We start from the raw sequence: 23717 nt of genomic DNA, 5'->3' as shown, positions 1-23717 counted from the left end.
CCCACGAAGATCTCCCCCACGGCACAAACCCGAGGGGGGCGCCAACCCGGACAGGAAAATCACGTCAGTGACTTAACCCACTCACGTGACGCACCCCTCCTAGGGACAGCATGGAAGAGCACCAGAAAGCCAGTGAATCAGCCCCTGTAATAGGGTTAGAGGCAGAGAATCCCAGTGGAGAGAGGGGAACCGGCCAGGCAGAGACAGCAAGGGCGGTTCATTGCTCCAGTGCCTTTCTGTTCACCTTCACACCCCTGGACCAGACTACACTCAATCATAGGACCTACTGAAGAGATGAGTCTTCAATAAAGACTTAAAGGTCGAGACCGAGTCTGCAAGTCTCACATGGATAGGCAGACCAGACCATTCCATAGAAATTGAGCTCTGTAGGAGAAAGCCCTGCCTCCAGCTGTTTGCTTAGAAATTCTAGGGACATTAAGGAGGCCTGCGTCTCGTGACCGTAGCATACGTGTAGGTATGTACGGAAAGACCAAATCGGAAAGATGGGTAGGAGCAAGCCCATGTAATGCTTTGTAGGTTAGCAGTAAAACCTTGATATCAGCCCTAGCCTTAACAGGAAGCCAGTGTAGAGAGGCTAGCACTGGAGTAATATGATCACATTATTTGGTTCTAGTGAAGATTCTAGCAGCCGTGTTTAGCACTAACTGAAGTTTATTTAGTGCTTTATCCGGGTAGCCGGAAAGTAGAGCATTGCCATAGTCTAATCTAGAAGTGACAAAAGCATGGATAAAAAATGTTTGCATCATTTTTGGACAAAGTTTCAGATTTTTGGAATGTTTTACAAAGATGGAAAAAAGCTGTCCTTGAAATATGCTTGATATGTTTGTCAAAAGAGAGATCAGGGTCCAGAGTAACCCTGAGGTCCTTCACAGTTTTATTTGAGATGACTGTACAACCATCAAGATGAATTGTCAGATCCACCAGAAGATCTGTTTCTTGGGACCTAGAAACAGGCAGCATATCTGTTTTTCCCCGAGTTTTATAGTTTAAAAAAATGCCGCCATCCACTTCCTCATTTCTGAAACACAGGCTTCCAGGGAGGGCAATTTTGGGGCTTCATCATGTTTCATCGAAATGTAAAGCTGTGTATCGTCCGCATAGCAGTGAAAGTTAACATTATGTTTCCGAATGAGCCAACCAAGAGATAAAATATATAGTGAAAACAATAGTGGTCCTAAAACGGAACCTTGAGGAACACCGAAATGTACAGTTGATTTGTCAGAAGACAAACCATCCACAGAGACAAACTGATATCTTTCTGACATTTAAGATCGAAACTAGGCCAGAACTTGTTCATGTAGACCAGTTTGTTTTCCAATCTCTCCAAAAGAATGTGCTGATCGATGGTATCAAATGCAGCACTAAGGTCTAGGAGCATGAGGACAGATGCAGAGCCTTGGTCTGACGTCATTAAAAGATCATTTACCACCTTCACGAGTGCAGTCTCAGTGCTTTGATCTAAAACCAGACTGAAGTGTTTCGTATCCATTGATTGTCTTCAGGAAGGCAGTGAGTTGCTGCGCAACAGCTTTTTCAAAAAAAATTGATAAGAATGGGAGATTCGATAGAGGCCGATAGTTTTTTATATTTTCTGTGTCAAGGTTTGGCTTTTTCAAGAGAGGCTTTATTATTGCCACTTTTAGTGAGTTTGGTACACATCCGGTGGATAGGGAGCCGTTTATTATATTCAACATAGGAGGGCCAAGCACAGGAAGCAGCTCTTTCAGTAGTTTAGTTGGAATAGGGTCCAGTATGTAGATTGACGGTTTAGAGGCCAAGACAATTTTCATCAATGTGTCAAGAGATATAGTATTAAAAAACTTGGGTGTCTCCCTTGATCCTAGGTCCTGGCAGTGTTGTGCAGACTCAGGACAACTGAGCTTCGGAGAAATACGCAGGTTTAAAGAGGAGTCTGTAATTTGCTTTCTAATGATCATGATCTTTTCCTCAAAGAAGTTTATGAATTTATCACTGCTGAAGTGAAAGGCATCCACTCTTGGGGAATGCTGCTTTTTAGTTAGCTTTGCGACAGCATCAAAAATACATTTTGGATTGCTCTTATTCTCCTTAATTAAGTTGGAAAAAGTGAGGGCTCTTCGGGTACTGTCTTTCCAAGCTAGTCGGAAGACTTCCAGTTTGGTGTAGCGCCATTTCCGTTCCAATTTTCTGGAAGCTTGCTTCAGGGCTCGGGTATTTTCTGTATACCAGGGAGCTAGATCCCTATGACAAATGTTTTTTGTTTTTAGGGGTGCGACTTCATCTAGGGTAAACAGTAGCTATAGAAAGTGATTGAGTAGGCTGCATAGATTTCATGACTAGAAGCTCAAAATATGAAAACGCAGTCATTTTTTGTAAATTGAAATTTGCTATCGTAAATGTTAGCAACACCTCCGCCTTTGCGGGATGCGCAGGGATATGGTCACTAGTGTAACCAGGAGGAGAGGCCTCATTTAACACAGTAAATTTATCAGGCTTAAGCCATGTTTCAGTCAGGCCAATCACATCAAGATTATGATCAGTGATTGGTTCATTGACTATAACTAACTGCCTTGGAAGTGAGGGATCTAACATTAAGTAGCCCTATTTTGAGATGTGAGATATCACAATCTCTTTCAGGAATGAAGGAGGTCTTTATTCCAGTGAGATTGCTAAGGCGAACACTGCCATGTTTAGTTTTGCACAACCTAGATTGATGCACAGACACGGTCTCAATGGGGATAGCTGAGCTGACTACACTGACTATGCTAATGGCAGACTCCACTAAGCTGGCAGGGTGGCTAACAGGGTGCAGGTCAGGCAGCAGACTATCTCATTGTGGAGCTAGAGGAGTTAGAGTCCTGTCTATGTTCATAGATAAGATGACAGCACCCGTCTAGCTAGGATGGAGTCCGTCACTCCTCAGCAGGCCAGGATTGGTCCTGTTTGTGGGTGAGTCCCAGAAAGAGGGCCAATTATCTAAAAATTCTATCTTTTGGGAGGGGCAGAAAACAGTTTTCAACCAGCGATTGAGTTGTGAGACTCTGCTGTAGAGCTCATCACTCCCCCTAACTGGGAGGGGGCCAGAGACAATTACTCGATGCCGACACATCTTTCTAGCTGATTAACACGCTGAATCTATGTTGCGCTTGATGACCTCTGACTGTTACATCCTAACATTGTTGGTGCCGACGTGGATAACAATATCCCTATACTCTCTACACTGCCAGTTTTAGCCTTAGCCAGCACTATCTTCAGATTAGCCTTAACGTCGGTAGCCTTGCCCCCTTGTAAACAGCGTATGATCGCTGGATGATTCTTTTTAAGTCTAATACTATGGGTAATGGAGTCGCCAATGACTAGGGTGTTCAATTTGTCAGACCTAATGGTGGGAGGCTTCGGCGTCTCAGACCCCGTAACGGGTGGAAGAGAGACCAGAGAAGACTCTGACTCAGACTCCGACTCGTTGCTTAATGGGGAGAACCGGTTGAAAGTTTCTGTCGGCTGAATGAGCGACACCGTTTGAGCATTCCTACAGCATTTCCTTCCAGAAGCCATGAGAAAATTGTCCGGCTGCGGGGACTGTGCAAGGGGATTTATACTACAGTCTGTACTTATTGGTGGCACAGACGCTTAAATTACCCTTACCTAACGATTGCGCCTGAAGCTGGGTTTGCAGCACGGCTATCCTCGCCATAAGGTGATCCATCGTTCTCCTGTATATTATGAGTACAGCGACTGCAATAAGAAGGCATAATGTTAATGTTACTACTTAGCTTCGGGTGGTGGAGGGCGTGTCGGACCATGTCCAGATAAAGCATCCGGGGTGAAAAAGTTGAATGAAAAAGTAGAGCGAGGTGAAAAAAAATATATATAAAACCGTAATTAAAAAGTAAAAACCGTAAAGTTGGCAGGTAGGAAAGAAACATTAGCAACGAACCGCACAGCAGCACGTAAACAAGTCTACAAGTTGTGACGGGAAATGACGAGGCAGCACCTATTCTTCCTGGGGTCCAGCAAAATGAAGGCAGTTGTACAATTTGAAAAACCTTACAATACATTCACAACATATTTCACAACACAATAAGTGTGCTCTCAGGCTACTACTCTACTACCACAGATCTACAACACAAAATCCACGTGTACGTGTGTGTATAGTGCGTATTTTATCATGTGTGTGCATGCATGTGTCTGTGTCTGTGTTTATGTCTCTTTCCAATCCCAGCTGTTCCATAAGGCATATTTTTATATTTTTTTAAATGTTGTATCTGATTCTACTGCTTGCATCAGTTACTTGATGTGGAATAGAGTTCCATGTAGTCATGGCTCTATGTCATACTGTGTGCCTGCCATAGTCTGTTCTGGACTTGGGGACTGTGAAGAGACCTCTGGTGAGGTATGCATGGGTGTCCGAGCTGTGTGCCAGTAGTTCAAACAGACAGCTCGGTGCATTCAACATGCCAGTACCTCTCACAAATACAAGTAGTGATGAAGTCAATCTCTCTTCCACTTTGAGCCAGGAGAGATTGACATGGATATTATTAATGTTAGCTCTCTGTGTACATCCAAGGGCCAGCCGTGCTGCCCTGTTCTGAGCCAACTGCAAGTCCCTCTTTATGGCACCTGACCACATGACTGAACAGTACTCCAGGTGCAACAAAACTAGGGCCTGTAGGACCGGCCTTGTTGATAGTGCTGTTAAGAAGGCAGAGCAGCGCTTTATTATGGACAGACTTCTCCCCATCTTATCTACTGTTGTATCAATATGTTTTGACCATGACAGTTTACAATCCAGGGTTACTCCAAGCAGTTTAGTCACCTCAACTTGCTAAATTTCCACATAATTCATTACAATGTTTAGGGTTTAGTGAATGATTTGTCCCAAATACAATGCTTTTAGTTTTTTTTATATTTAGGACTAACCTATTCCTTGCCACCCATTCTGAAACTAACTGCAGCTCTTAAGTGTTGCTGTCATTTCAGTTGCTATAGTAACTGATGTGCTTAGTGTTGAGTCATCCGCATACGTAGACACACTGGATTTACTCAATACCAGTGGCATGTCGTTAGTAAAGATTGAAGAAAGTAAGGGGCCTAGACAGCTGCCCTGGAGAATTCCTGATTCTACCTGGATTATGTTGGAGAGGCTGCGATTTAAAGAACACCCTCTGTGTTCTGTTAGACAGGTAACTCTTTATCCACAATATAGCAGGGGGTGTAAATCATTATCGATCATAGTCTGCTGCTGGAAAAAAGTATGTGTTTCCAGCAGCAGACTATGATCGATAATGTCTAAAGCCGCACTGAAGTCTTAACAAAATAGCCCATACAATATTTGTATTATCAATTTCTCTCAGCCAATCATCAGTCATTTGTGTAAGTGCTGTGCTTGTTGAATGTCCTTCCCTATAAGCATTCTGAAAGTCTGTTGTCAATTTGTGTACTATAAAATAGCATTGTATCTGGTCAAACAGCATTTGTGACCGACCGTCTTATGAAGCAAAATTTGAAATTGGATTTTTTAGGAACAATGGGAAAGTAATTCTGCTTTGAAAGTTGATAAACTCACTTTTCAGAAAATGGCCTTTTAATATTTTGGTACCTACTGTAGAGCTCTCCATTGTCTACACCCATTCAGCATTGTTCACACCCTCTTAAGCCAGCCCCACCCGTCTCTTTAAGGATTCACATGTGAGGTCATGTGCTAAACAGTGAGTAGTGTAGGAAAGATTAAGACTAAAAGTGGAAAAGTAGTAGCCTACAATAAGGAAAAATGTCATGTTAATAACAAAGTGTCCAGATAAAAATATTTCATAAATATTAGATGACGCTTACCCAGACACACTTGTCTAAATTGAGGGGTCATGTGAAATAAATGCTATAACCCCCAGCCACATATTGCCAAGTGGATGGGTCTCTACAGAAAGTGTAAACGGCACAGCCAAATTGTTACTTGCATAGTAGCAATATCAGAAATAGTGTCAATATAAATATAATCATATACAGTACAAGAACAATATCAATAACAATATCAGTGATAGATGAGGTAGTTATATGCATAGAATCAGGGGTAAAGTGGCTGAGCAGCAGGATATCACTTGTGTGTTAGGAGAGAGTCATTTGAATAGAGGCACTGCAGATAGTGCTGATGGTCTGTCCGAACCACGCATGAACAAGGGAATCTATGTTCGGAGAGCCTGTTTCTGTCCTGCCCTTGACTTTGGTGCAGGGCATGCGATGTCCAAAGCCTCTTCGTCGCAAAACTCCCTGATCTTCTCAAAAACATATGTTTGTCTAGCTGTGTCCAGTCCAGGTGGTGCTTGTACAGGGAAACCATCTATGGCAGGAAGGATGTCCGCGTTGGGCAGCAGCTGAAACCTGGTCCCGACTGAGTCCAAACACTCCTTGGCGACAACCACCAGGCTCCAGAGCATCGAAATTTAGAAGACACTACAACCTTGCACAACATCAATTCACATCCCAAGTTTAGATAAGAAGAATAACCTCATGCAATGCAATGAAAATTATATTCTCCTGAAGTGCTGATACTGCTTGAACTGTGGCACCGGCCTGAAGTACAGAATCAGGTGTTGTTGCCAGCCATAGCTTTCCACCAGCACCGTACCATCCTCCAGTCCAACCAGCTGTGGGATGTTGACCCCTGTCACAGTGCAGTCCTTCACAACACCAGCAATCTCAGACAAAGTGTTCATTCTGGTCTTTCTGAAGCGCTGCTTGATGAGGCCGAAGCACCAGTCAAGGGCAAACTTCGTGTGGCATGTGATCAGGAAGTGAAGGTCCAGACTGTGGTGGAGCTTGTGCATGGTTCGCCAGGCACAATACCAGAGCACAAACTTGCTCTTATTTTGGCCACTGCAGTTATCACAATTCAGGTCCACACGTGTTTCCCCAACTCCGTAGTTGGTGAAGAAATTGTGCCTGTAGTTGATGACTACTAATCAAGTAGTTGACTTTTTGTGGTATTCCCTCACAGGAGACACCAAACAAGCCACACTAGCGAGGAGTTAAAAAGTAGATGGGACCTGGCTGCATAGAGTCAGAAGGATAGTGCACCTGCAAACAACAAAAGAACATTAAGATAAGTTAATAATGAAAAGAAAATGAAACGTAAAACGTAATATAATTTTTTTATGCATCATGATCAGGTAAGTTTCATCTACCTACAAATGTGCAGTGTCACGCCCTCACCATAGTTTGCTGTGTATGTTTCTATGTTTTGTTTGGTCAGGATGTGATCTGAGTGGGCATTCTATGTTTGTCTAGTTTGTCTATTTCTATGTGTTTGGCCTGATATGGTTCTCAATCAGAGGCAGGTGTTTGTCGTTGTCTCTGATTGGGAGCCATATTTAGGTAGCCTGTTTTGTATTGTGGTAAGTCACTCTGGTTCACACTGACCGTGTGCAATGCTGGTGTGCAGAGCTGGTTAGGCTGTTTTCATGTTATCCAGAGCGTTGGTGACTAACTGTGCTCCTGGCAACAATTTAATTACTCTTTTTTGCCGACGTTTACTGACACTGGCCATATTCAACCGGTGTTGAGCGTTTGTAAATTCATCAGTTATTCTGCGCTCTGGCACACTCAAACGAGAGTGCTCTGAAACAGTTGTTGCAGTGACATTCTATTGAAATGGATACTTGCATTGTGGAGTCTTTTTTTTGTTGTTAAGTTTTACTACGCGATTTAAAAAAACACATTAGGATTAATTACACATACTGACCAGCTCAAATAGACAGCAGCGTGCTATATGGCAGACCAATCCAAACTCATCTCTCGACATTTCCAGCTCACTCATTATCTCAGCCAATCATGGCTAGCGGGAAGGTTGCTGACTTTTTCTCTGGCTTAACCAACTAGGCTCGTCATTTAACAATTGTATTCGTATTTACAGATGGCATACAAGTTTGTTATTAAGGCACATGAAAGTTCACATGTTCGAGAAGGCATTTCTGCCAAAAAAAAACATTTTGATAAAAAAAAGTTTACGTTCAAATGTCTCTCCTGTGAAGTAGTGACCTGCGACCTACGCTTAGTTTCCTGAAACGGGTCACTTTTTTTTTTTTATAATTTTTTTTTACTAAGGGTTGTAACAGGCTGATTGGTTGGCTATATGAGCCAGTAAAGGGGTCTTTACTATTCTTAGGTAGCGGAATGACTTTTTCTTCTCTCCAGGGCCGACGGCACACTTTCTAGTAGGCTTAAATTGAAGATGTGGAAATATCGTCCGCTATTATCCTCAGTAATTTTCCATCCAAGTTGTCAGACCCCAGTGGCTTGTCATTGGTGATAGACAACAATAATTTTTTCACCTCTTCCACACTCACTTTACGGAATTCAAAATTACAATGCTTGTCTTTCTATATAATATATAATATAATTTGGTCAAATATACTTGGATGTGTAGTGTCAGCGTTTGTTGCTGGCATGTCATGCCTAAGTTTGCTAATCTTGCCAATGAAAAAAATCATTAAAGTAGTTAGCAATATCAGTGGGTTTTGTGATGAATGAGCCATCTGATTCAATGAATGATGGAGCTGAGCTTGCCTTTTTGCCCAAAATGTTATTTAAGGTGCTCCAAAGCTTTTTACTATCATTCTTTGTCATTTATCTTTGTTTCATAGTGTAGTTTCTTCTTTTGAGTCAATTTAGTCACATGATTTCTCAATTTGCAGCACGTTTGCCAATCGGTTGTGCTGCCAGTCTTATTTGCCATACCTTTTGCCTCATCCCTCTCAACCATACACTGTTTCAATTCCTCAATTCAAGGGGATTTAACAGTTTTTACAGTTATTTTCTTAATGGGTGCATGCTTAGTAACTGGAATAAACAATTTCATAAATGTGTCAAGTGCCACATCTGGTTGCTCCCCATTATACTCATTACACTCCTCATTAGCAAATATTCTTTACACCATCAACATACACTATATTAGGCCCAACCTTTGGAACTTTGGTTTTCGTAGATATGGCTACTATATTGTGATCACTACATCCAATGGATTTGGATACTGCTTTAAAGCAAATTTCTGCAGCATTAGTAAAGATGTGATCAATATTTGTTGATGATTTCATTTCTGGTTGGTTGACTGATAACCTGAACCAGGTTGCAGGCACTGGTTATAGTTTGAAGCTGTTTCTTGAGCGGTCAGCCTGATGAAAGCCAGTCCATATTGAAATCAGTGTGCAGTCGTGGCCAAAAGTTTTGAGAATGACACAAATATTAATTTTCACAGTCTGCTGCCTCAGTTTGTATGATGGCAATTTGCATATACTCCAGAATGTTATGAAGAGTGATCAGATGAATTGCAATTAATTGCAAAGTCCCTCTTTGCCATGCAAATGAACTGAATCCAAAAAAAAACATTTCCACTGCATTTCAGCCCTGCCACAAAAGGACCAGCTGACATCATGTCAGTGATTTTCTTGTTAACACAGGTGTGTGTTGACGAGGACAAGGCTGGAGATCACTCTGTTATGCTGATTGAGTTCGAATAACTTACTGGAAGCTTCAAAAGGAGGGTGGTGCTTGGAATCATTGTTCTTCCTTTGTCAGCCATGGTTACCTGCAAGGAAACACGTGCCGTCATCTTTGCTTTGCACAAAAAGGGCTTCACAGGCAAGGATATTGCTGCCAGTAAGATTGCACCTAAATCAACCATTTATGGATCATCAAGAACTTTAAGGAGAGAGGTTCAATTGTTGTGAAGAAGGCTTCAGGGCGCCCAAGAAAGTCCAGCAAGCGCCAGGACCGTCTCCTAAAGTTGATTCAGCTGCGGGATCGGGGCACCACCAGTAGAGAGCTTGCTCGGGAATGGCAGCAAGACTTTTGGAGGATGGCCTGGTGTCAAGAAGGGCAGCAAAGAAGCCACTATTCTCTAGGAAAAACATCAGGGACAGACTAATATTCTGCAAAAGGTACAGGGATTGGACTGCTGAGGACTGAGGTGAAGTCATTTTCTCTGATGAATCCCCTTCCCGATTGTTTGGTGCATCCGGAAAAAAGCTTGTCCGGAGAAGACAAGGTGAGCGCTACCATCAGCCCTGTGTAATGCCAACAGTAAAGCATCCTGAGACCATTCATGTGTGGGGTTGCTTCTTAGCCAAGGGAGTGGGCTCACTCAGAATTTTGCCTAAGAACACAGCCATGAATAAAGAATGATATCAACACATCCTCCGAGAGCAACTTCTCCCAACCATCCAGGAACAGTTTGGTGACGAACAATGCCTTTCCAGCATGATGGAGCACCTTGCCATAAGGCAAAAGTGATAACTAAGTGGCTCGGGGAACAAAACATCGATATTTTGGGTCCATGGCCAGGAAACTCCCCAGACCTTAATCCCATTGAGAACTTGTGGTCAATCCTCAAGAGGCGGGTGGACAAACAAAACCCCACAAATTCTGACAAACTCCAAGCATTGATTATGCAAGAATGGGCTGCCATCAGTCAGGATGTGGCCCAGAAGTTAATTCACAGCATGCCAGGGCGGATTGCAGATTATTATTTTACTCTTTTATTTATTTATTTACTCTTTGCATCAACTTCATGTAATTGTCAATAAAAGCCTTTGACACTTATGAAATTCTTGTAATTATATTTCAGTATTCAATTGTAACATCTGACAAAAATATCTAAAGACACTGAGGCAGCTTACTTTGTGAAAATGAATATTGGTGTCATTCTCAAAACTTTTGGCCACGACTGTAGTGTTCAATGACAGTACATAGGATATCAACCATCTCCTGTACCTTATCTCTATCTGTTCCAGATGCAGATCTACTGTTATGAAGCGCTTCACTTTGAGTCCATAGACCAGGCCATCAAGGACGGGGGCAGGATCACAGCTCTCTCTGTGCTGTTAGAGGTGTGTGTTTGTATGTTTTGACTTGCTATGGCCATGTAATAAATGTCTGGAGCAAATAGTGTGTTAAGTGTTGCTCCAGCGGGGCGTGGTTTAGGTAGGTACTATAGGTAGATTGGGTGGAGTTGATGTTCCGGAGGGGGTTCAGGAAGGTAGGTACTCTAGTAGATTAGCTGTCGACACTGACAGGAAGAGTGTATTTGCGCTGTCTGTGTGTTTATGCATTTGTGTGTGTGTGTGTGTGTGTGTGTGTGTGTGTGTGTGTGTGTGTGTGACCTGAGTCAAGAGTGTGTAGTGGATAATTTCCCCCCCATACCAGCAAGGTTTTTCATAGTCGATGAGGGATGACATATCTACTTGCAATGGCATGACTTACCATTAGGTAGAAGAGGCAATTGGCTCACATCATCAAGGGGCCTCGTGAGCTAGCATAATTTAGAAAAAAAACTATGCTAGTATTATTATTATTTGTTGTACAATTATTCCACACGAGGCCCCTAGATTAGGCTACACTCCGCTACCGACCCTGAAATCAAAGGGGACAGGATAGTGGAACTGATTACCCACCACAGTATCAGACTGAGCACAGATTAGACATGCATTATAGAGTTTGGGTTCAGCAGTGGATTATACAGTCTCTAGCTATTAGCTTGCATCAGTGTGAGCTTCAGCTTAGCATCATTGTTAGCTTCAGCTTAGTTTAGCATCAGTGTTAGCTTCAGTTTAGTTTAGCATCAGTGTTAGCTTCAGTTTAGCGGGTCACAGCTTGAAAGCAGCCTAAAAATGTAGGGACACAAAAAAAGTGAAGGAGAGGAGAGGAAGCCACTGTAGACTTTTGAGAGGTCTGACTAACCTGTTTCCATTCCCTCTTTACAGACAGGCATCGAAGACAATGACAACTACATGTCCATTATCGACGGAGTCAACAGGGTCAGCCGATTCGGTATGCCAACCTGACCTACAGTAACCTTAAACTCCTCCAATGCTCACCTTAAAATAGTGTATTTAATGTAACGACTTGCTAGGCGTGGCTGGTAGGATGTCAATGATGAGGAACATTGACAAGAACAATGGCGTATTTATTCAAATAAATGGGTTCACAAAAAGGATGGTCAAAAAATGTCACTCAAAACCACTCCCACACACAGGGGATAAACTTAATTTAGACTGGAACTTAACTTAAGAGACTAAATAGCTGGGCTGCTATCCAGCTTACCAGCCAATTGTTCTTTCCAGTTTTTTCTTCCGGTGGAAAGTCGATGTGCATGGGCTTGCTCCAAATGTCTGTAGAGCTCAGCCTCCGGCATCCAGCAAGGAGCTCCTCCCCTGTGGAACTGAAACAGCACCTTAAATGTCTCCACTGTGCTGCAGCCTAAAGCTTAGTGTATACTTCCCAGTCAAAACAGCTTGCACATATATTGCGACTACATTTTGTGACGTTTTTTTGTTTGTTTTGGGGGTTGGTAGGGTTTTAGCACACACAATTATTTCTTGAGGCAAACCGAAGTTCGTAGCCGAAGTCTACGCCCCTTCGTCAGTGATTGGTCAACAGTAGGGATTCTTCAATGAAGAGTTTGTCTTTCAACTAGACAACTACTTTTCATGTACATTTTTTCCCTTGAAAAATACTGCACCAAACATCTTAGTTAATTTAAAATTGCACGACCTAAGACCTCCTTGCAAAAATGTAAAAATTAATGACATATTTCTTGATTTAACTTTGATTGATTCAAACTATTTTGAGGAAGTGTTATTGGGTATGTTGTTGATATGGCATCTCAAGAGGAACAAACAACATTAATATTGCAGCTTTTTTCTCGTTTTTCAAGCAAGGGTCTTTAGGGACTATGTGAGACGAGATGTTCACTTGGCCTAGTCGAGTTCTGCTAAGAGCAAACCGAACCTATGTATGCGGACACCTTAACGACGCGGAGTGGCTTCAGGTGCAGGACGTGGCACTGCAACCTAGCCTTTTCTCAATAGGGGGGGCGCCATTTTCACTTTGTAAAAAATCGTTCCCAAATTAAACTGCCTCGTACTCAATTCTTGCTCGTACAATATGCATATTATTATTACTATTGGATAGAAAACACTCTCTAGTTTCTAAAACCGTTTGAATTATATCTGTGAGTAAAACAGAACTCATTTTGCAGCAAACTTCCTGTCAGGAACTGAAAAATCTGAAATCGAGGGCTCTGTTCCAGGGTCAGTTTATTAAATTGCATCGAATCTATGGGTCTACATGCACTGCATACGCCTTCCACTAGATGTCAGTAGGCAGTGAGAGTTGGAATGGGGTGTCTAGCTAGATCTGAGGCCGAACAAGACCGCTTGGAACGGAAGGTCTGGTCTTTTCATGGTCTGGCCTGACGCAAGAGGGACGTCTGCATTGCGCTCTGAAAAGCTTTTGTTTTATACGTTAGATATCTCCGGCTCTGATTTAATTTGATATATGTGTTAAAAACATCATAATGTAGTTATTTTAAACCAAGTTATATCAGTTTATATCAGTATATTGCGATTTTCGGTATTTCTTTGTTTTGCGTTATGGTTAGTTGGGCACTTCTGCGCCACATGGCTGCTAATTCCACAGATGAAGACGACATTCTACAACCGAACAACGATTATTCTGGACAAAGGACAACTTGTAAAAGATTCTGATGGAAGCTCATCAAATAGTAGGAACAATTTATGATGTTAATTCATATTTCTGTCGAAAATGTTTAGACTAATATTCCGCCATTAATTTCGGCGCTGTCTCGCTATAACGTAAGCTGTATGTCGTAGTAATGTTATTTTTTTAAATCTAACACAGCGGTTGCATTAAGAACTAGTGTATCTTTAATTTGCTGTCCAACCTGTATTTTTTAGTCAAGTTTATGATTAGTTATTGATTAGATTAGGTGCCTCTCCAAGATATCTCCGGACAAATTGTTTGAATTTTGGCTACTTATTCACATTGTTCAACCACGAATTGTACCGCTAAATATGCACATTTTCGAACAAACCATATATGTATTGTGTAATATGATGTTATAGGACTGTCATCTGGTGAAGTTTGAGAAGGTTAGTGAAAAAATTAATATCTTTTGCTGGTTTATTCGCTATCGCTAACGTTATGTTGAATCAATGCGGTTGTGTGGTAGGCTATTGTAGTAAGCTAATATAATGCTATATTGTGTTTTCGCTGTAAAACACTTAAAAAATCTGAAATATTGGCTGGATTCACAAGATGTTTGTCTTTCATTTGCTGTACACCGTGTATTTTTCATAAATGTTTTATGATGAGTATTTAGGTATTTCACGTTGGTTTCTGTAGTTATTCTAGCTGCTTTGGTGAGAGTTGTGATGGTGGCTGCAATGTAAAACTATGATTTATACCTGAAATATGCACATTTTTCTAACAAAACATATGCTATACAATAAATCTGTTATAAGACTGTCATCTGATGAAGTTGTTTCTTGGTTAGTGACTATTTATATCTTTATTTGGTCGAATTTGTGATAGCTACCTATGCAGTAAAAAAATGGTGAAAAAAAAAAGTTGGGTCTTTTGCTATCGTGGTTAGCTAATAGAAATACATATTGTGTTTTCCCTGTAAAACATTTTAAAAATCGGAAATGATGGCTGGATTCACAAGATGTGTATCTTTCATCTGGTGTCTTGGACTTGTGATTTCATGATATTTAGATGCTAGTATTTACTTGTGGCGCTATGCTAGGCTATGCTAGTCAGCTTTTTTACTGATGAGGGTGCTCCCGGATCCGGGATGAGTACCAAGTAGAAGCTAGCTTGCTGCAGCCTAATCTGCTGGTTGTGGTGTGTGGCACACAAATAGTGGCATTCCCCGGCCACACTAAGTGTGGCCGGGGCGCCACACTAAGTTAACCAAACACAAAGCCACATTATCCAAGCGTAGCTAATAACCCCTAGTTTGCGTTTCATTATAGATTTATTACTGCACAGTACTAATTAAAAGTCTGCATAGCCTGGGCTATTAGAAACTGGGTGGTTCGAGCTCTGAATGCTGATTGGCTGAAAGGTATGACAAAACATTTATTTTTACTGTTCTAATTACCTTTGTAACCAGTTTATATAATAAGGCACCTCAGGGTTTGTGGTATATGGCCGATATAGCACAGTTAAGGGCTGTATCCACGCACACCGCGTTGCATCGTGCGTTAGAACAGCCCTGAGCTGTGGTATATTGGCCATATACCACACCTCCTCTTGCCTTATGGCTTAAGTGTAGTTAATTCATGCTAATGGCAGTTGAAGTTTGTCATGCAAGTAGGCGTTACAGAGGACTTCAGTGCATCAGCTCAATGTTGTGGGTAATGTCAAGCTCTTATGAAAGGTAGTTGTACAAACTTCTTTGTACAGATTTAAAGTCAAGTGCCACTCTACCCCACAGTCATACACCCACTATCTCACTGTATCATGATAATGAAACATTTGATGTTTATGTTGTCTATCCTCTCTTTCTCACTACTTTATTTTGCCTTCCGTGCATTTTCATCTTACACATGTCCCCCTCTTTTCTCCTCTCCCCTCCTTTTCTCAAGGTAAGAGTGGGATGGTGGGTCCCTTCTCTCTCCGTGGCCTCCTTCCCAACTCAACAGATAAGTACTTCACCTACAATGGCTCCCTCACCATCCCACCCTGCACTGATACCGTGGAGTGGATTGTCTTCAAGAACACTGTGGCCATCTCTGACACGCAGGTGTGTGTGTGTGTGTGTGTGTGTGTGTGTGTGTGTATATAAAAAAGCAGAGAGTGTGTGTAGAAATATTGTTTTTGTTAGTACAGAAGAGAAAGGGAGCGACAGAGAGAGGGAGAGTGCTGGGCGCCTCCTCATCTCCCTGTTTGTCCACTGTCATGTGACAGTTGTCTTTTTATAGTATGAATGGGTTGGGTGGGAGCTTAACATATGCTCCTTCAAGTCGCTATTCATAATTGGTTGTAGCTCTGTGTGTCTGTTTCTTTGTGTGTGTGTGAGACCCTTTTTGATAAGGTATCAAATGAGTGTGTGTGTGTGTGTCAGTACCATGTGTTTCATTTTAAGCAGAGTGAAGGCCTCTGTCTATATTTCTTGGATTTAATGACCGCATGTGTACACCTCAGGTAACACCTGTCAATTACAAATACCCTGAGGGCTACAGGGAAGACACACACACACACACACACACTCGCTCTCTCACTCATTTGATCAAATCAAATCAAATGTATTTATAAACCCCTTCTTACATCAGCTGATATCTCAAAGTGCTGTACAGAAACCCAGCCTAAAACCCCAAACAGCAAGCAATGCAGGTGTAGAAGCACGGTGGCTAGGAAAAACTCCCTAGAAAGGCCAGAACCTAGGAAGAAACCTAGAGAGGAACCAGGCTATGAGGGGTGACCAGTCCTCTTCTGGCTGTGCCGGGTGGAGATTATAACAGAACATGGCCAAGATGTTCAAAAGTTCATAGATGACCAGCAGGGTCAAATAATAATAATCACAGTGGTTGTCGAGGGTGCAACAGGTCAGCACCTCAGGAGTAAATGTCAGTTGGCTTTTCAGGTCTGGGACAGGTAGCACGTCCGGTGAACAGGTCAGGTTTGCACAGTTGAACAGTTGAAACTGGAGAGGCAGCACGGCCAGGTGGACTGGGGACAGCAAGGAGTCATCAGGCCAGGTAGTCCTGAGGCATGGTCCTAGGGCTCAGGTCCTCCTCCGAGAGAGAAAGAAAGAATTACAGAGATCATACTTAAATAAACACAGGACACTGGATAAGACAGGAGAAATACTCCAGATATAACAGACTGACCCTAGCCCCCCCCCCCCCCCCCCCCCACACATAAACTACTGCAGCATAAATACTGGAGGCTGAGACAGGAGGGGTCGGGAGACACTGGCACCGTCCGACGATACACCCGGACAGGGCCAAACAGGCAGGGTATAACCCCACCCACTTTGCCAAAGCACAGCCCTCACACCACTAGAGGGATATCTTCAACCACCAACTTACCATCCTGAGACAAGGCAGAGTATAGCCCACAAAGATCTCCGCCACGGCACAACCCGAGGGGGGTCGCCAACCCAGACAGGAAGATCACGTCAGTGACTAAACCCACTCAAGTGACGCACCCCTCCTAGGGACGGCATGGAAGAGCACCAGTGAGCCAGTGACTCAGCCCCTGTAATTGGGTTTGAGGCAGAGAATCCCAGTGGAGAGAGGGGAACCGGTCAGGCAGAGACAGCAAGGGCGGTTCGTTGCTCCAGTGCCTTTCCGTTCACCTTCACACTCCTGGGCCAGACTACACTCAATCATAGGACCTACTGAAGAGAAGAGTCTTCAATAAAGACTTAAAGGTTGAGACCGAGTCTGCGTCTCTCACATGGGTAGGCAGACCATTCCATAAAAATGGAGCATTATAGGAGAAAGCCCTGCCTCCAGCTGTTTCCTTAGAAATTCTAGGGACAGTTAGGAGGCCTGCGTCTTGTGACCGTAGCATACGTGTAGGTATGTACGGCAGGACCAAATCAGAAAGATAAGTAGGAGCAAGCCCATGTAATGCTTCGTATGTTGGCAGTAAAACCTTGAAATCAGCCCTTGCCTTAACAGGAAGCCAGTGTAGAGAGGCTAGCACTGGAGTAATATGATCACATTTTGTGGTTCTAGTCAAGATTCTAGCAGCCGTGTTTAGCACTAACGGAAGTTTATTTAGTGCTTTATCCGGGTAGCCGGAAAGTAGAGCATTGCAGTAGTCTAGTCTAGAAGTGACAAAAGCATGGATTAGTTTTTCTGCATCATTTTTGGACAGAAAGCTTCTGATTTTTGCAATGTTACGTAGATGGAAAAAAAGCTGTCCTTGAAACAGTCATGATATGTTCGTCAAAAGAGAGATCAGGGTCCAGAGTAACGCCAATGTCCTTCAGTTTTATTTGAGACGACTTTACAACCATCAACATTAATTGTCACATTCAACAGAAGATCTCTTTGTTTCTTGGGACCTAGAACAAGCATCTCTGTTTTGTCCAAGTTTAAAAGTAGGACATTTGCAGCCATTCACTTTCTTATGTCTGAAAAACAGGCTCCAGCGAGGGAAATTTTGGGGCTTTTTGGGGATACCTTTTCCTTTCAACTCTTTAACTGTTGACATCCTGTTGTCTGACAGTAGCCTCACACAGGCTCTTTCTCTTTTAACTGGCTTTCAGTCTGCATGGTTTGGATCATGTATGGTATGATAATGTCACGTCTCAAGTTTCAAAAGACTTTGAAAGGTCATTTTAGGATAATTGTTCATCTATTGTGTAGCTTTTCAAGCACTCCCTCGAGGCGTACAGGAACACTTGCTTTTATGGGATAACATGACCATATTGTCAGTCGTGCATACAGTCTACAGTGAGATCCAAAATTATTCGGGCAGTGACCCATTTTGTGTTGTTTTGGCTCTGTACTCCATCACTTTGGATTTGAAAAGTGCAGACTGCCAGCTTTAATTTGAGGGTATTTTAATCCATATTGGTTGAAACGTTTAGAAATTGCAGCACTTTTTGTACATCGTCCCCCCATTTTAGGGGACCAAAAGTATTGTGACAAATTCACTTATGTTTATCAAAGTAGTAAAAAATTAACTATTTGTTTCTAAACACTTCTACATGAATGTGGATGCAACCATGATTGCGGATAATCCTCAATGGAGCGTGAATAATGATGAGTGAGAAAGTTGGATGCACAAATATCGTACTTCCAAGACATGCTAACCTCTCACCATTACAATAACAGGGGAGGTTAGCATTTTATATCATACCCCAAGCGATGCTAACCTTTCACTATTACAATAACAGGGGAGGTTAGCATTTTATATCATACCCCCAAGACATGCTAACCTCTCACCATTACAATAACAGGGGAGGTTAGCATTTTATATCATACCCCAAGCGATGCTAACCTCTCACTATTACAATAACAGGGGAGGTTAGCATTTTATATCATACCCCCAAGACATGCTAACCTCACCATTACAATAACAGGGGAGGTTAGCATTTTATATCATACCCCAAGCGATGCTAACCTCTCACCATTACCAATAACAGGGGAGGTTAGCATTTTATATCATACCCCCAAGACATGCTAACCTCTCACCATTACAATAACAGGGGAGGTTAGCATTTTATATCATACCCCCAAGACATGCTAACCTCTCACCATTACAATAACAGGGGAGGTTAGCATTTTTAGGGGGTTATGATATTTGTGCGTCTAACTTTCTCACTCATCGTTATTCACGATTCATTCCGGATTATCCTTAATCATGGTAGTATCCACATTAATGTAGAAGTCTTTAGAAACATATTCTATTCTTATTTACAGTAAAAGTGACACAAATTATATAATGCATTATTAATAATTAATTTAAATTGGGCACAAAATAATCTGAAACACAACCAAAACAAACAACAAATGCTTCCAACCAGTTTGTATAGTCACAAGGTTGATGTAGTCATTAAGTGCTATGAATATGGGATCAAAAACTTAACTTTTTACTACTTTAATACAGATAAAAGTGAATTTGTCCCAAAACTTTTGGTCCCCTAAATGAAGGGACTATGTACAAAAAGTGCTGTAATGAAAAGACCCTCAAACTAAAGCTAACAGTCTGCCCTCAAATCCAAAGGGCTAGAGTAAAGAGCCCCCCCCCCAAGAAAAGTTTAATAAAAATAAATGTCACTGTCCCAATACTTTTGGAGCTCACTGTATATTCAAACAAGCTACATTGTCCTCATCAGCGTTGTTTTGATTGCTTTCATTAATAACCAGTCATAAGTATTTATAAGTAGTGTATGTACTATTATTAAATTAGTATTTCAGCAAGTACAAATGTTAAACCTTATTACTACTGTGTGTTTCTAAACAACACCACAATATACCAGAGGTTGCCTGAGGCCCTAATTGTTTTCAGTCACTGTTTTGGCCCCCAGTCACACTCACAGCCACTCTGGTTGGAATGCTGTGTGAGTCAGAGCTATTTACAGTGCATTCAAAAAGTAATCAGACCCCTTGATTTTTTTCACATTTTGTTACATTACAACCTTATTCTAAAATGGATTGGGGCAAACATTTGCTCATCAATCTACACACAATACCCCATAATGACAAAGCAAAAACAGCTTAAAAAAAAATACAACAGAAATATTACATTTACATAAGTATTCAGACCCTTTACTCAGTACTTTGTTGAAGTACCTTTGGCAACGATTACAGCCTCAAGTCTTCTTGGGTATGACGCTACAAGCTTGGCACACCTGTATTTGGGAAGTTTCTCCCTTTATTCTCTGCAGATCCTCTCAAGCTCCGTCAGGTTGTATGGGTAGCATCGCTGCACAGCTATTTTCAGGTCTCTCCAGAGATGTTCAATCAGGTTCAAGTCTGAGCTCTGGCTGGGCCACTCAAGGATATTCAGAGACTTGTCCTGAAGCCTGCATTATCTTGGCTGTGTGCTTAGGGTTATTGTCCTGTTGGAAGGTGAACCTTCGCCCCAGTCTGAGGTCCTGAGCGCTCTGGAGCAGGTTTTCATCAAGGATCTCTCTGTACTTTGCTCTGTTCATCTTCCCCTAGATCCTGACTAGTCTCCCAGTCCCTGCTGCTGAAAAACATCCCCACAGCATGATGCTGCCACCACCATGCTTCACCGTAAGGATGGTGCCAGGTTTCCTCCAGATGTGACGCTTGGCATTCAGGCCAAAGAGTTCAATCTTGGTTTCATCAGACTAGTCCTTTAGGTACCAATTGGCAAACTAATTGGTACCAATTGGCAAACTCAAGCTGTCATCTGCCTTTTACTGAGGAGTGGCTTCCATAAAGGCCTGATTGGTGGAGTGCTGTAGAGATGGTTGTCCTTCTGGAAGGTTCTCCCATCTCCACAGAGGAACACTAGCGCTCTGTCAGAGTGACCATCGAGTTCTTGGTAACCTCCCCCCGATTGCTCAGTTTGGCCGGGTGGCCAGCTCTAGGAAGTGTTTTGGTGGTCCCAAATTTGTTCCACTTAAGAATGATGGAGGTCACTGTGTTCTTGGGGACCTTCAATGCTGCAGACATTTTTTGGTACCCTTCCCCAGATCTGCGCCTCGACACAATCCTGTTTTGTAGCTCTACGGACAATTCCTTCGACCTCATGGCTTGGTTTTTGATCTGACTTACACTGTCAACTGTGGAACCTTATAAAGACAGGTGTGTGCCTGTCCAAATCATGTTCAATCAATTGAATTTACCACAGGTGAACTCCAATCAAGTTGTAGAAACATCTCAAGGATGATCAATATAAACTATATTTCGAGTCTCATAGCAAAGGGTCTGAATACTCATGTAAATAAGTTATCTGTTTTTAATTTTTAATACATTTGCAAAAATTTCTAAAAACCTGTTTTTGCTGTGTCATTATGGGGTATTTTATGTAGATTGATGAGGAACATGTTTTATTTAATCCATTTTAGAATAAGGCTGTAATTGATCTAAATGTGGAAAAAGGGAAGAGGACTGAATATTTTCTGAATGCACTGTATATACAGTGTTACACAATAGACTCTACAAGAGGTGTATATGATACACATGCATGCTTGTGTGTAACACATGTGTGTGTTAGGGTGTGAGAGGACTGAATACTGTTTGAACCAGTTGTTTAGGTCTATGTGAATAATGATGATAGTAATACAACCATCATTTTCCAATGATCTTTATGTGGTCTCTCCTTGTGTGGCCTTGTGCCCAAGGACACAATGTGAAATCACCATGCATTAACAAGCACTACTGTGTAATAATGTGTTGATGAACGTGTTGGTTGTATTGTGTTGTAGCTGGAGATGTTCTGTGAGGTGATGACCATGCAGCAGGCAGGCTACGTGATGCTGATGGACTACCTGCAGAACAACTTCAGGGAGCAGCAGCAGCAGTTCATGGGACAGGTCTTCTCCTCCTATACCGGCACAGAGGAGGTCCTCACTCCCAGTACGTACCTGTCTGTCTGTCAGAGGAGGTCCTCACTCCCAGTACGTACCTGTCTGTCAGAGGAGGTCCTCACTCCCTGCACGCACCTGTCTGTCTGTCTGTCAGTCAGAGGAGGTCCTCACTCCCAGTACGTACCTGTCTGTGTCTGACAAAGGTCAGAGGAGGTCCTCACTCCCTGTACCTACCTGTCTGTCAGAGGAGGTCCTTACTCCCTGTACCTACCTACCTGTCTGTCTGTCAGAGGAGGTCCTCACTCCCGGTACGTACCTGTCTGTCTGTCAGAGGAGGTCCTCACTCCCAGTACGTGTGTCTGTCTGTCTGTCTCTGTCTGTCTGTCTGTCTGTCTGTCTGTCTGTCTGTCTGTCTGTCTGTCTGTCTGTCTGTCTGTCGAGGTCCTCACTCCCACTACGTGTCTGTGTCTGTCTGTCTGTCTGTCGAGGTCCTCACTCCCACTACGTGTCTGTGTCTGTCTGTCTGTCTGTCGAGGTCCTCACTCCCACTACGTGTCTGTGTCTGTCTGTCTGTCTGTCTGTCTGTCTGTCTGTCTGTCTGTCTGTCTGTCTGTCTGTCTGTCTGAGGAGGTCCTCACTCCCACTACGTGTCTGTGTCTGTCTGTCTGTCAGAGGAGGTCCTCACTCCCAGTATGTACATGTCTGTCTTTCTGTCAGAGGAGGTCCTCACTCCAAATACGTACAGTTGAAGTCGGAAGTTTACATACACTTAGGTTGGAGTCATTAAAACTTGTTTTTCAACCACTCCACAAATGTCTTGTTAAGAAACTATAGTTTTGGCAAGTCGGTTATCTACTTCGTGCATGACACAAGTCATTTTTCCAACAATTGTTTACAGACAGATTATTTCACTTATAATTCACTGTATCACAATTCCAGTGGATCAGAAGTTTACATACACGAAGTTGACTGTGCCTTTAAACAACTTGGAAAATTCCAGAAAATGATGTCATGGCTTTAGAAGCTTCTGATAGGCTAATTGACATAATTTGAGTCAATTGGAGGTGTACCTGTGGATGTATTTCAAGGCCTACCTTCAAACTCAGTGCCTCTTTGCTTGACATCATGGAAAATCAAAAGAATTCAGCCAAGACCTCAGAATTTTTTTTTGTAAACCTCCACAAGTCTGGTTCATCTTTGGGAGCAATTTCCAAACACCTGAAGGTACCACATTCATCTGTACAAACAATAGTACGCAAATTTAAACACAATGGGAACACGCAGCTGTCATACTGCTCAGGAAAGAGACGTGTTCTGTCTCCTAGAGATAAACGTACTTTGGTGCGAAAAGTGCAAATCAATCCCAGAACAATAGCAAAGGACCTTGTGAAGATGCTGGGGGAAACAGGTACAAAAGTATCTATGTCCACATTAAAACGAGTCCTATATCGACATAACCTGAAAGGCCGCTCAGCAAGGAAGAAACCACTGCTCCAAAACCACCATTTAAAAAAAGCCAGACTACGGTTTGCAACTGCACAAGGGAACAAAGATTGTACTTTTTGGAGAAATGTCCTCTGATCTGATGAAACAAAAATGGAACTGTTTGGCCATAATGACCATTGTTATGTTTGGAGGAAAAAGGGGGAGGCTTGCAAGCCGAAGAACACCATCCCGACCGTAAAGCACGGGGGTGGCAGCCTCATTTTGTGGGGGTGCTTTGCTGCAGGAGAGACTGGTGCACTTCACAAAATAGATGGCATCATGAGGAAGAAAAATTGTGGATATATTGAAGCAACATCTCAAGACATCAGTCAGGAAGTTAAAGCTTGGTTGCAAATGGGTCTTCCAAATGGACAATGACCCCAAGCATACTTCCAAAGTTGTGTCAAAATGGCTT

The 23717-nt window shown here is 42.4% G+C and overlaps 1 protein-coding gene across 1 annotated transcript in view; it reads left to right on the top strand.

The window, feature by feature from the left end:
- Positions 1-23717, top strand: part of LOC120051783 (receptor-type tyrosine-protein phosphatase zeta-like) — a 57665-nt gene that overhangs the window by 2160 nt on the left and 31788 nt on the right. The window contains exons 4-7 of the mRNA XM_038998673.1: positions 10782-10877; positions 11751-11817; positions 15441-15598; positions 21716-21866. Of these exons, the coding sequence (XP_038854601.1) occupies positions 10782-10877; positions 11751-11817; positions 15441-15598; positions 21716-21866 (472 nt within the window). The remainder of the gene's footprint in view (positions 1-10781; positions 10878-11750; positions 11818-15440; positions 15599-21715; positions 21867-23717) is intronic.

This window comes from Salvelinus namaycush, chromosome 8, assembly GCF_016432855.1.
Source record: "Salvelinus namaycush isolate Seneca chromosome 8, SaNama_1.0, whole genome shotgun sequence".
In the NCBI taxonomy this organism is placed as follows: Eukaryota; Metazoa; Chordata; class Actinopteri; order Salmoniformes; family Salmonidae; genus Salvelinus; species Salvelinus namaycush.
This window is presented reverse-complemented; position numbering and strand designations above follow the sequence as displayed.